General features: G+C 44.6%; 1 protein-coding gene across 1 annotated transcript in view; it reads right to left on the bottom strand.

Annotated features, from left to right (window-relative positions):
• Nucleotides 1-5367, bottom strand: part of GALNT16 (polypeptide N-acetylgalactosaminyltransferase 16) — a 255113-nt gene extending 249746 nt beyond the window's left edge. The window contains exon 1 of the mRNA XM_060762047.2: nt 4842-5367. Coding sequence (XP_060618030.2) covers nt 4842-5063 — 222 coding nt within the window. The 5' untranslated portion in view covers nt 5064-5367. The remainder of the gene's footprint in view (nt 1-4841) is intronic.
• Nucleotides 5368-13717: the final 8350 nt, after the last annotated feature.

Genomic DNA, 13717 nt, shown 5'->3' with positions numbered 1-13717 from the left:
TCAGTCATATATTTCACCACTTACTACTTCATCACACTAGAGAATAAATCCACTTAAAATCTGGTTGCTGCCTCCTGCAAAATTCTGGGGTTTGTAGTTTAGGGATGAGCCTTTAACAACCTCACTAAACTACAAACCCCAGAATTCTGCAGGAGGCAGCAACCAGATTTTAAGTGGATTTATTCTCTAGTGTGACTACTTCACTGTAGCATACTTAGAACTCGTTTGTCTGGAGCATGTAAAAAGGAAACACATCTGATGATGATCATCATCATGATCATGATGATGATGATGACGACGACGATGACGACTTTATTTTTATACCCCACCTCCATCTCCCTGAAGGGAGTCGGGGCAGCTTATGTGGGGCCAAGCCCAAACACATACAGTTAAAAACATAACAAATAAAATATAAAAACAACATTATAACAATAGTAAGACAAGCAACATAAACAACAACCAGAAATACTTCAAGTCTCATTGGGGGGGAGGGGGTCTGGTGTGTTATAAAGTTAGAAAATAGGCTGGTCAATAAGGTGCATAGATCATATAGCAACATAGTGATTGAGCAGTTATAATAGGGTCATTATAGCTTGAAAACTGTAGTAATCAAATACAGAGACTTGATTTTAGGCCATGGTTAGGGACTACCTGTCAAGGGAATTGTCAATCAAATGCACAGCAGAACATCCACAGCAGAACATCCTCCCTATGTAGATAGGGAGGGTGCTAGCCTGCTCTCCCTTGGAATAGAGTTCCAGAGCCAAGGGAACATCACAGAGAAGGCCCTCTCTCTCGTCCCCACCAACTGCACCTGAGACGGGGGCGGGAGCAAGAGAAGAGCCTCCCCAGAAGATCTTAGAGACCGTGTGGGCTCATAGTGGAAGATACAGTCACAGAGATAGGCAGGTCCTGAACCGTTTATCAAAGCTTATCAGAGCCATTTTACAGATGAGAAAAGGTGAGGCCGGCACCAGCCTCAGTACATCCGTCTCCAACAGGACTATGAGCCAACCTCTTGCGTTGAAGACGCCTCATCTATTTTATTTCTATTTCAGTTTCATCTCTTCATCCAGGTAATAAACTGGGACACAGATAAAATGATACATGCTGTAATTTCAAAAGCGCTTTTGGCCAGGTCACTCCCAATGACTTTCTGTTAGTTTTATTAAAATGTATGACTTTTATCTTAGGCTATCTTGCCGCCCGAATGAGATGCGGCTTTGCCTGGCAGAAGGAAGCCTTCATCTAGCAGAGATGAAAGACTTCTATGATTTTCCCCTCACATAAGAGAGGCGCGCCCTCGCTCATTGCAACGGGCCTCGTGGATGGGTCACAAAGAGCAAAGCGCAGCTCTTTATCAAGGATATTGTTGATACAGTACCCGGTACAGCAGGGAGAATCAGGCAGTGGAAGGCTGCCAGCTGCTTTGAATGCACAGACAGACTTTTCCTGAATATGCAGAAGGTTCTGCTGGCTCTTGTGCCTCCCACAGTGGTAACCAAGATAACCCCATCCTCCTTTAGCCTTTAGTTTAAACTCCCAAACAAGCAAGGGTTTGGTGCTCTGAAGACGAGGGAAGCTGACCGCTGGTCTACCTAACTATGTCACCCCCACCCCAACCCCTTTGTGGCACTTGGTCAAGTGTGTCCGAACCATTAACACATTTTGAGTCATTCCAAAGGCCTTGTCATACATTATAAATGAAGCATTTTTTATATTCAATCGGCTTATTGACCAATCAATTCATCTCTTGACAGACAGCCTCTTTCCAAGGTTTCAGGCAAATGTTTTTCCCCACTCTGCCAATTATTTTTTTAAGGAAACTATTAATGCCAGCAATGCCTAGACATGATCCCAGGACCTTCTGCATGCAGAGCATGTGTTCTTCTATGGCTGAGCTACAAGGCCCTCTCTCTGTTATGGAGGAAGGAGCAGTGGAAACAGCAGCTGTGATTCATTCATCTCACACACAGTGAGATCTGGAAACCCTGGGAGACTTGCGCTGTTGGCAAAGTTGTGTGCATCCCCTTTCGCACATTTCCCTCGAAGCTGGGGAAGAGCCAATGTGAGCTGTTTGCATGTCCGTCTCTTCCACCAACTCTTCTGGGTTTCTGGATAAAGTATGGGCCATTCCTGAGCCCATTTCAGGGGCAACATTGACATAGAATCATAGAAGCATAGAGTTGGAAGATACCTCATGGGCCATCGAGTCCAACCCCCTGCCAAGAAGCAGGAAAATCACATTCAAGGCACATAATGTGTGGCTGTATTGGATATAAGTCATGCATTCCTATGTGTCCTCTTGCTCCTGTAAGAACACTAGCACAGGAATCTCATGTACAGTCAGATGAACTCTGTGACACATCAATCTGAAGGGACTGTTCTCACACACACAAGTCTGTGTTATGGCTGTCACATTGAGAGAGAGCCTTTATTACATATACTGGAAATGCAACAAATTGTATGTTCAAACTGCAACACTATACACTTCTCCAACTGAGATCCCGGATGAATGGCTGAACCTCTCTGATTTTACTCCAGGCGTCTGAGGAAGCAAATTGTCAATGCACAGATGCTCCGCTTGGAATAAATTTGTTTGCCTTTCTGGGTGCCACAAAGGTTGTTTTCTTGTCTTACTGGAACAGATTAACAGGGCTGAGTTGGGGGGTTGAGAGGGTCGTAAGTGAGCCAGAGCACATTTGCATCCAGATGTGCACATTGGCTGCACAAAATCCCCTTCCCAGCTTGACCTCTATTTCCTTGCTTTAAGCAACCAGTTCAACCCAAATACAAGAGCAGCAGTTTTTCACAGGATTGAGAAGTCACTCCTGGGCACAGGCACAAAGAAGGCATCTGTGCAAGAAGTTGCCCAGCAGGGACAAGACTTATCAACCTTGCCACAAGATGATTCCAGTCACAGGTTTGCATCTACTGAAGTGGCTTCAAATTGCAAGAAAGGAGATTCCACCTGAACATGAGGAAGAACTTCCTGATTGTGAGAGCTGTTCAGCAATGGAACTCTCTGCTCCAGAGTGTGGTGGAGGCTCCTGCTTTGGAGGCTTTTAACCAGAGGTGCTTTGAATGCGATTTTCCTGCTTTTTGACAGGGGGCTGGACTGGATGACCCACCATATCTCTTCCAACTCTATGATTCTATGATTCTATGCTGTAGAATTAATGTCATGCCTCAATGCTATGGAAACATGGAAGTTGTAGTTTGACATGGTCTTTAGCCTTCACTGCCAAAGAGTGCTTGGTGCCTTAGGATGAGCTTCAAGTCATGGCAGTTAAAAGTGGCATCAAATTGTATAATTTCTAGATACATCCCATGGTTTTCAATCCATATTTGGCCTTGAAGATGTATTGAGTGACCCTGGGCAAGCTGAACTCTTTGGGTGAATCTACACCAGGCATGGGCAAACTTGGCTTAAGTGGCTGAAGGGGAAAAGGAAGGGGCCTGAGTTAGTTAGGAATTGTGGGAGCTGGAGTCCAAAACACCTGGAGGGTTGAAGTTTGCCCATGTCAGATCTACACAATTAGGCACCGCTTTAACTGCCTTTGCTCAATGATTATAGAATCCTGGGAGTTGTAGTTTGGCAAGGTTAGCAGCCTTCTCCACCTAAGAATGGTTGTCTCCTCAAAGGACAAAATCGAGGAAGCCACAGCCTTGAGCCTTCTCAGAGGAGGAGTAAGAAGGCCTTGCCAAACTACAACTGCCAGGATTCCATAGCATTGAGCCTTTACTTATTTATTTACAGTATTTATCCTCAAGGGACAAAACCCAGGAGGTCATAGTCTTGAGCCTTCTCAGAGGAGGAGGAGGAGGAAGACCTTGCCAAACTACTACTCCCAGGATTCCATAGCTTTGAGCCTTGACAGTTAAAGAGATGTCAAACTGCATTAAATTCAATAATGGTGTCTCCTCAATGGACAAAACCCAGGATGCCATCATTTGAGAGGAGGAAGAAGACCTTGCCAAACTACAGCTCCCCGGATTCCATAGCACTGAGCCTTGGCAGTTGAAGAGGTGTCAAACTGCATTAATTTCTATAGCGGTGCCTCCTCAAAGGACAAACCCAGGATGCCATTGCCTTGAGCCTTTGCAGAGGAGGAGGAGGAGGAAGACCTTGCCAAACTACAACTCCCAGGATTCTATAGCATCGAGCCTCGACAGTTAAAGAGGTGTCGAACTGCATTAAATTCAATAGTGGTGCCTCTTCAAAGGACAAAACTCAGGATGCTATTGCCTTGAGAGGAGGATGAAGACTTTACCAAACTACAACTCCCAGTATTCTGTAACATTAAGAGGTGTCAAACTGCAATAATTCTTCAGAGTAGATGCACCCTACAGAATTCTGATCCTGATCTGTACCTGACTCCCACCCCTCCAACTTGGGGTCCACTAGAGGGGCCCATGGTTTGCTTGGCCTTCCTCCCTTCCCAGCCAAGGGGCCACCCTCAGCTCCAGGGGCCACACACACACACTCTTCTCCCTCTTCTCCTCCCTTCTTCCTTGAGCCCCAGTTGCCTCCCCTTTGGGGGCTCCTTCCCGGCTTGCAAAGGCTGCCATGGCGACCAGCGAGGAAGCAGAAGGAAGAGAAGAAGGAGAAGCACAAAGACCGGAGCCCACTCCCAGGAAAACTCTTCTTCCTCGCCTTGGGCTTTCCCGCTCCTTCTCTCCCTCGCCCTCCCTCCCTCCCCTTTCCCGGCTTCGCATCCCTTCATCCTCCGCCTGGCAAACTCGATCCCTGCCCCTCTCCCCAAAACACAGCCCATTCAGACGTACTTTCCCCCCTTCTCTCCGTGTCTAAAGGTCACGCTTTTGGCTTAGGGACTTACAATGAGGGGGAGGGTCCTCTCCTCTTTGTGGAGCTCGACTTTGCCGCTTGATCTCTGGTGGTTGCTGCTGCTGCTGCTCCCGCTGCTGCTGCTGCTGCTGCTTCCCGGAGACCGGCTGGATGCGGCGGCGTGGGGCTTGTTGTCCTGCCACAAGTAATAGAAAGTGCCCAGGATCCAGGCGACGGTCAGGATGGCGATGGCATTGGCCCGGATCCTCCTCATCCTGAGCGGCCCCGCGGAGCCCGACAGCCCCGAGTGGCGGCGCCCGAAGAGGAGCCCCGAAAGGGGATGGATCGGAGGGGAGGAGGGAGGGATGGAGATGGAGGGATGGATGGAGAAGGGAGGAAGGAAGGAAGGCAGGCAGGGAGAGGATGGAGGGATGGGGAGCCCGGATAGGATCCTCTCGCTCTCTCTCTCTCTCTCCTCCCCCCCCCCCCTTCGGCTGGCTCTTATAGTCACAGCTGTTTGTTTTAGCTCTTGTCTCACTGCTCAGTCCTGCAGAGCGAAGAGAGGCGAACGGAGGAGCCGGCGGGAGGGCTCTTCTGGGTCCTAGTGCCCCTCTGCACAAGCAGCACAGATGTGTTCCTCCTTGGAACAGCCCGACCTTTGGGGACAGCGTTTCTGAGCCCTGGTCCAAGGGGAAGCAGCCTCATGGGCACATCTTCTCTGGCCCCTCCTACACTGCCCTATGTCCCAAGATCTGATTCCAAGTGTTCTGCTTATCCCGGGTTATATGGCAGTGGAGACTCCAGTTCAAAACAGATAATCTGGAATCAGATCCTGGGACATAGAATGGTGTTGATAAATAATAATCTTCTATATAGGGTTGTTGTAGGTTTTTTCGGGCTATATGGCCATGGTCTAGAGGCATTCTCTCCTGACGTTTCGCCTGCATCTATGGCAAGCATCCTCAGAGGTAGTGAGGTTCCCCATCCCTCCATCCTCTCCCTCACTACCTCTGCGGATGCTTGCCACAGATGCAGGCAAAACGTCAGGAGAGAATGCCTCTAGACCAGGGGTCCTCAAATTAAGGTCCAGGGGCCCAATACAGCCTTACAAGGCCATATACCCGGCCCTCGCTCAGGGTCAATCTTAGTCTGAAACTACTTGAAAGTAGTTTCAGACAACAACAACAATAACAATCCTATCTCATCAGCCAAAAGCAGGCCCACGCTTCCCTTTGAAATACTAATAAGTTTATATTTGTTAAAATTGTTCTTCATTTTAATTATTGTATTGTTTTTAAGTGTTTTTGCACTACAAATAAGATATGTGCAGTGTGCAAATGATATCGAGCTCTTTTGGGGGGTTCTCCCAGCGAGGGGAGGCCCAAAGGACCTCGAATGGGGTCCTGACCTTGGCGAGCGGCCAGCGGATGCCAATTCAAGAAGACGCAAAGTTACTGAAGATCAATCTCGCCAGAGGCTGAAGAGAAGTCTACGACCGAGGCGTTTATTTAGCGATTCAGCTGAAAAGGATGCATTACAGGGATATTTCCTCTATAAGCATACAGTACAGTGAATTTCAGGCATATTTATACAGGCAAAACAAAGAAATCCAGGTTTGAATCCCCCGCCCGCCTCCTGTCAGTTCCCTCTGTCCTGATTGGCCGGCTCCGGAACAGCTGGGAGGAGGCTTGGCCGCTGGTCCCACCCTCCCTCCAATCGCCGGCCGCTGTTGCCTCCAGAGGGCCAATCAGAGCCCTCGGAGCGCCTCCAGAGATTGTCCAATCAGCGGCCAGGAGGCGGGCTCTAGTTTGACAGCGCAGAGGGGCGGAATGCCTGGGAGGCGTCTGCCAGCTGATGGAACACCTTTTATCTCTTCACGGCAGGGAGGCGGATGGGGAGAACAAGGGATTTCCTGGGTCTTGATAAAAGATGTGTATGAGCAAAAAGGGAGGCTATGGATGGTGTCTGGATCTCAACCCTGTAGGCAAAGGAGATCCTTTGACACAAGGGAGCATACACAAACACCATGATTGATTTTAATCAGTCTGTTTTTCCGGGCTTTTGGCTGACAAAATCTCTGGCCTTTGTTCGTCTGACTCTGAAAACAAAGCCATAGATTTGCCAGTATTTATCCATGCAATGTCAATATGAATGGAGTTTCTTCCAAGGAAATTGGATTCCTTAAACTGTAATCCCCAGGTCACATACTCTTTTGTAGGGTAAAGTTCAAGGGGGGAAAGGCAAGGAAAAGGTGAGGGTACATCTCATTTCATTTCATCTCATTACATATCATATACTTCATATATATTCTTCATAGATTTCATAGGAAAGATCCCCATCCCAGTAAAGTTTATTAGAAAACCCACAGCAATTAATAAAGGCAATCAGCAGAGTTCCTGAGGTATGATCCTTTGTAACAAGGGCATGCACCCACAGGCGGGGGCCATGCTTCCCAAGCGGCTTGGCTTTTGGAGTTCAGGGAGGAAGTCCGTGATGCTAGGGCACCAAGTCAATCAGAGAAGGCAGAAAGGTCCGCAAAGAATCTGCAAGTAGTGGAGAGTGGAGCAATGTCCTTTGGAGAACTACATTTCCCCGATCAGGGGCCAGGGTCCAGTGCACAAGCCAGAGAATTCACAGAGAGGAAACAGGAACCCAGTTATGTGTGCTGGGTCAGGAAGCAGCAGAATCCATTGTCCGGCCCTTGGCGAACTACAAATACTTGGGGGGGGGGGGTAGATGCTCTGCATCACATAGGAATTCGTTCATTTTTTTTTCAAATTGTAATTCGGCCCTCCAACAGTTTGAGGGTCTGTTTAAAAAGTTTGAGGACCCCTGCTCTAGACCATGGCCATATAACCCGAAAAAACCTACAACAACCAAGTGATTCCGGCCATGAAAGCCTTCAACAATCTTCTATATAAATAAAAATGTAATGTTCGTTTGTGGGATTAACATAACTCAAAAACCACTGGATGAATTATCACCAAATTTGGAAATGAGACACCTATCAAGCCAACAAGTGACCATCACTCATAAAAACACTGAAAAACACAGTGAAAGGGAGTTAAAAAGCCAAAAAATAAAAAATATATTACAACGCATGAGCAAAACCACATATATATACACAAACACACACATATATATTTACGTTTGTGTAAATATATACACATAGGTAAAGGTAAAGGCTTTCCCCTGACATTAAGTCCAATTGTGTCCGACTCTGGGGGTTGGTGCTCATTTCCATATGTGCATATACACATATGAGTCCCCCTGTGGGGGTTGAGAAGGGCGAGGTTCAAATAATTGAAATGCCTTACTGGTTCATTATTTAAACTGTTATGTTTATTCATATCATGATCTAATCACCATGCTCAATATATCCCATTTGAATGGGGGTTTGTGGATAACAATACAAAAGGTTTGCTAGGGTAGATCCTCAACCCCCCCCCCCCCCAAACCAAAATCCTGGCTACAGGCCTGCTCAGACTGGGGCACACTAACATGTGGCAGAGGACAGCTAATAATAATAATGGCTGACAGCTGGTAGAACAAAGCATTGCATGGACAGTTCCTTGACAAAATTGAAGGAAAAGTTGATAAGGAGAAGACTTGGTTATGTCTCACAAATGGAACCCTGAAGAAGGAGACACAAGGGCTGATTTTTGTGGCCCAGGAGCAAGCCATCAGAACCAATGCCATTAAGGCCAGGATCGAAAGATCAGTGGATGACCCAAAATGCAGACTGTGTAAGGAAGCTGATGAAACCATGGACCATATCCTCAGCTGCTGCAAGAAAATCACACAGATGGACTACAAACAGAGGCACAAATCTGTGGCCCAAATGATTCACTGGAACTTATGTCACAACAAGTACCACCTGCCAGCAGTAAAGAATTGGTGGGATCATAAACTTGCAAAGGTAGTGTCCATCAAGGTGGCCAGTTGAAACATTCACACCTACCTCCAACAGACAAGAGTTCTTTCTCTCACCCTGGACATTCCACAGATTTATAAACCCAATTTTCCTAGTTTCCAACAGACCTCACAACCTTTGAGGATGCCTGCCATAGATGCAATCAAAACGTCAGGAGAGAATGCTTCTGGAACATGTCCACACAGCTCGAAAAACTCACAGCAACAACTCAGTATCTGTGGAATGTCCAGGGTGGGGGAAAAATCTCTTGTCTGCTTGGGGTACATGTGAATTTTGCAACTTGCCACCTTGGCAGACAAAAGATATTTCCCTCACCCTGGATATTTCACAGATATATAAACCTCACTTACATAGTTTCCAACAGACCCCTCATACGCTGAGGATGCCTTCCATAGATGTGGGTGAAACGTCAGGAGAGAATGCTTCTAGAACATGGCCATACAGCCCAGAAAACTCACAGCAACCCAAAACTAATAAAAGTTTATATTCTGCCCTATCTCCCCAGAGGGACTAAGGGTGGATTCCAGACATAAAAGGCAAAAATCCAATGCCCGAATACAACAACAATACACTCATAGTAATGAAATATTGGCAACCCAACATATAAAAACAAATTATGACTTAACAATTAAAATTAAATTTAAAAACGTAACCTGTTATATCAGATATAAGACAAAACATCGAACAAAAGATCCAGCCCCCCTCTCTCTATCTCTCATTTAATTTTTATATGCTGTGGATTTTAAATGGCAATTCTTTCTGAATACTGTGAGCCGCTTGAGACTTTGATCAAGAGGGAAAAGCAAAGTATCAATAATAATAATAATAATAATAATAATAATAATAATAAATACGAGAAGCTGGCACCACACTGTCGAATCAATAAACTTGTACACTTTGACTGCCATGGCTCTATGCTACAGCATGCTGGGATTTGTAGTTTCTGCCTACAAATCTACAACCTACTTTGAGAATTCTTGGAGAACGGGACAAGTCCCAGCAGATTGGAGGAGGGCAAATGTGGTCCCTATATTCAAGAAGGACAACCCAAACAATTATTGTCCAGTCAGCCTCACGTCTATACCAGGCAAGATTCTGGAAAATATCATTCAGGAAGTGGTCTCAAACACTTAGAAAAGAATACAGTCATCGCTAATAGTCAACATGGATTAATCAAAAACAATAATGCCAGACTAATCTGATCTTTTTTTTACAAGCTGGGTAGATGTGGGGAATGCCATGGATGTAGCATATCTGGATTTCAATAAGGCCTTCGACTAGGTCCCTCATGACCTTCTGGCAAACAAATTAGTCAAATGTAGGCTAGGCAAAACTACAGTTAGGCGGATCTGTAATTGGTTAATCAAATGAACCCAGAGGGTGCTCACTAATGCTTCCTCTTCATCCTGGAAAGAAGTGACGAGCAGAGTGGCTTGGGGTTTCATCCTGGGCCTGGTCATGTTCATTATCTTTATTAATAACTTAGATGAAGTGTTAGTAGGCATGATCATTAAGTTTGCAGACAACACCAAATTGGGAGAAATAGCTAATATTCCAGAAGACAGGAGCAGAATTCAAAAGGATCTGAACAAATTATAGAGATGGGCCAAAACTTTAAAAACCCATTTAAAAGCCTGCCAAACAAACACATAGACAAACTTGCTGGGGGGGGGGGGGGGGCAGGAGAAGGCAGCAGCTTTGTGGTAGTTACAGGGACCCAAAGAACTAAGAGGAAAACATAATATCATAGTGTAGTCATTCCCCAACTTTGTTGCTCCAGATGTTTTGGATTCCAGTTCTCAGAATCCCTGACCATTTGTCAGTCTGGTTTGGGTTTTCTGGAAGCTGAAGTCCAAAGCACCTGGAAAGCCCAAGTTTGGGAACCACTGCTACAGGGAGATAATTTTAGATACAGCCAGCCCTTTTTATCCACAGATTCTGCATCCATAAATCCAACAAACTAAGGCTTGTAAATATTTTTTTAATTGGATTTGTCCAATTTTAGATAAGAAACATCATTGTACTCTGACATTGTATACAAGGAGACTTCAGCATCCATATATTTTAGTATGCACAGGAGGCCTGGAACCAAATCCCAGCAGATACCAAGGACCCACTGTATGCAGCTGAGTCTATAGTACTAGCAGAAAATAGCAAAGAGTTTGAATGATTACTGAAGGACATGAAGGAAGAAAGTGCAAAGGCAGGTTTACAGTTGAACAGTAAGAAAGCTTAAATAATTACTACAAATGAGTTACAGAACTTTGAAGTAGACAGTGAAGTCATTGGAATAGATTTTCTATTTCTTGGTTCAGTCATTAATCAGAATAGAGACTGCAGCCAAGAAATCAGAAGACTAGGATTTAGAAGGGCAGCCACGAAGGAACTAGACAAGATCCTGAAATGTCAAGTCATATCATTCAATAGAAATACTAAGCTGGTACATACCATTGTATTTTCAGTTTCTATGTATGCTTGTGAAAGCTGGGCAGTGAAGAAAGCTGATAGAAAGAAAATCAACTCATCTGAAATGGGATGCTGGAACAGAGTCTATAGATACTGTGAACTGCTAAGAAGATAAAGAAGAAGATGGGCTCAGCAGCAAGATGCATGCTCAGCAGCAAGATGCATGCTAAGAAGATGGGCTCAGCAGCAAGATGCAGGGATGCTGGGGATTCTGCCTCAGAGGATGAGAGGAATGATGGATTTTTCACTGAGTCTATGTATGATCAGGCTGAAACACAGACAGAAATGCAGGCTGTAAGTCAGAGAGATGGGCCAACAGCTGCAGAAGAGATAGAGGATGTTTCTCTTGAAAATCAGCCTTCTCAGCCTTCAGAAGAAGGGGGGTTGCCCCGTGATATGAGATTAGGTCTCTGCTTGGAGAGAGCAAAGGAAATGTTAATTAGAAGATCAGAAAGACTCTGTGAGAAGCAGTCCTTGAAACCCAGGTTCTGAAGGAATGATCTCATATCTGTTTGGTCAGGTTTGAGCTTAAATTAGGTGATGTTTTCCTGGGCTCTTCAGAGCAGACAATGCTGACATAAAATCAAGTTCATGTTTAGCTCTCAAGTTTGCTTTTGTTCCTGAAAGAGTTTTTGCCTTGGAAAAGTTCCTATTTTCATGTTTATGGATTTATACCTTCATGGATTTCATATACCTTGCTATTTTGGATTTCATGTACCTTGCTGCCTTGAATTTCAAGTATCTTGCTATCTTGGACTCCATGTACCTATTGATCTATATATTTTTGGACAATTACAATTTCATAGCACCTTTTCTACTGCTTTTTGGGAGATATCAATTTTCCCTTTTGTATATGCTTTTTGTAAATAAACTACGGTAGTTAGCTACTATTGGCTTCTGTGTGATGCTAGTGTGTGGCAATGAGTCCCAGAAAATCAAGCCTGAACTTTTCCTGGAAGCCAAGATGAGTAAAATGAGATCATCACACTTTGGTCGTATCGTGAGAAGACATGACTCACTAGAAAAGAGAATATTGCTTGATAAAGTAATAGATAATAGGAAAAGAAGATGACCACATTTCAGATGGATGGATGTAATCAAGGAAGCCACGTCTATGAGTCTGCAAGACTTATGCAAGGCCAGTTGAGGATAGGGAAGCCTGGAGGGCTTTCATTCATGGGGTCACTATAAGTCAAAGTCGACTTCACAGCAGTTAACAACAACAAATAGTGCAATATATTTGGCATGAGATTTTTCTAAAGCAGTGAGAAAGCCATTTATTTGTCGCCCAAGGCAGGCGTGGAAAAGCATCCTACGAGCCTGAGTGCTGCTGTGGGATTTCTCCTTCGTAAACACAACACTGGGATGGTTTTGTGTAATGTTGACTTCAAATTTGTTGCCTGCTTGCCAGGATGCTGCTACTGCTGGCAGGCCATTGCCGTTCTTGGCACACTGAGAAAAACCATGAGCCAAGGCTACTGAGTCTTTAGATTTGCAGAATCGTATTTATTGCTAGTCCAAAGTGTTCAGATTCAAAAGAAAAGAGCTGAGTGATTGGGTGAAGGGGATGTGGCCTGCTTTGTTCCATATTACGAATCTTGCAGCAAACCCTGGCATTATATATGTGATGTGACTTTCTAATTCCATGTTCATTGGGATGAGGGGTTGTTTTGGTTTGTTCTGCTATTCTCATACAGGTACCAAAAGCCTGCAGAGTCAAATAATATTCTGGGCGGTCTAAGAGGTGTCATTTTGCAGCAAAATTTGAATTAATGAATAGTTCTCAAATGAAGATAGATTTAGCACTTCAGCTCTGAATTTCACCCCTGACCCCTGCAATCATGCTGAATTTTTTTCTGTTGAAATTATAATGTCTCTTGAAATGGTGCGTGCAAAAAGCACAGGCCAGTGGCTCTGTTACACTAAACAATCATAGCATTAAACAATTGTAGCACCAGCATCCTGAGATTTGTGGTTTAAAGAGGCAATAGAGTTCTCTGACCTTATGAAATTATAATTAAGCATGACATTGTGTGTGTTAGACTAGGCATCTGGGATACTAGAGTTTAAATCTCCACTCAGCCAACTGACCAATTATGGAAAAATCACATTCTCTCAAACCCCTTCTTCACTGCCATATAAAATCCAGATTATCTTCTTTGAACTGGATTATATGGCAGTGTAGACTCAGATAATCCAGTTCAAACCAGTTAATGTGGATTATCTCATTTGATAATCTGGATTAAGTGGCTGTGTAGACGGGGCCTCAGTCTAAGAGGAAGACAATAGCACATTTCCTCTGAATAAATCCTGCCAATAAACCTCTACAAGCAGGTTTCTATTGGTACTTAATAACAAAGGACTCAATGACAAACTTCAGTATTCCATAGTATGGGATCTTGGCTGTTAAGGTAGAACCAAAGTTCTATAATTGTATATTATGTGCCGCTAAAATGAAAAAGGAGACAGGTAAGTACAAAAGGCACTTCTGAAAGGAAGCAGACCTGCTTTACTTACTTTACTTACTT

Source organism: Anolis sagrei, chromosome 1 (assembly GCF_037176765.1).
Source record: "Anolis sagrei isolate rAnoSag1 chromosome 1, rAnoSag1.mat, whole genome shotgun sequence".
NCBI lineage: Eukaryota > Metazoa > Chordata > Lepidosauria > Squamata > Dactyloidae > Anolis > Anolis sagrei.
Note: the sequence above shows the minus strand (reverse complement) of the source record. Positions and strands in the feature narration are given on the sequence as shown.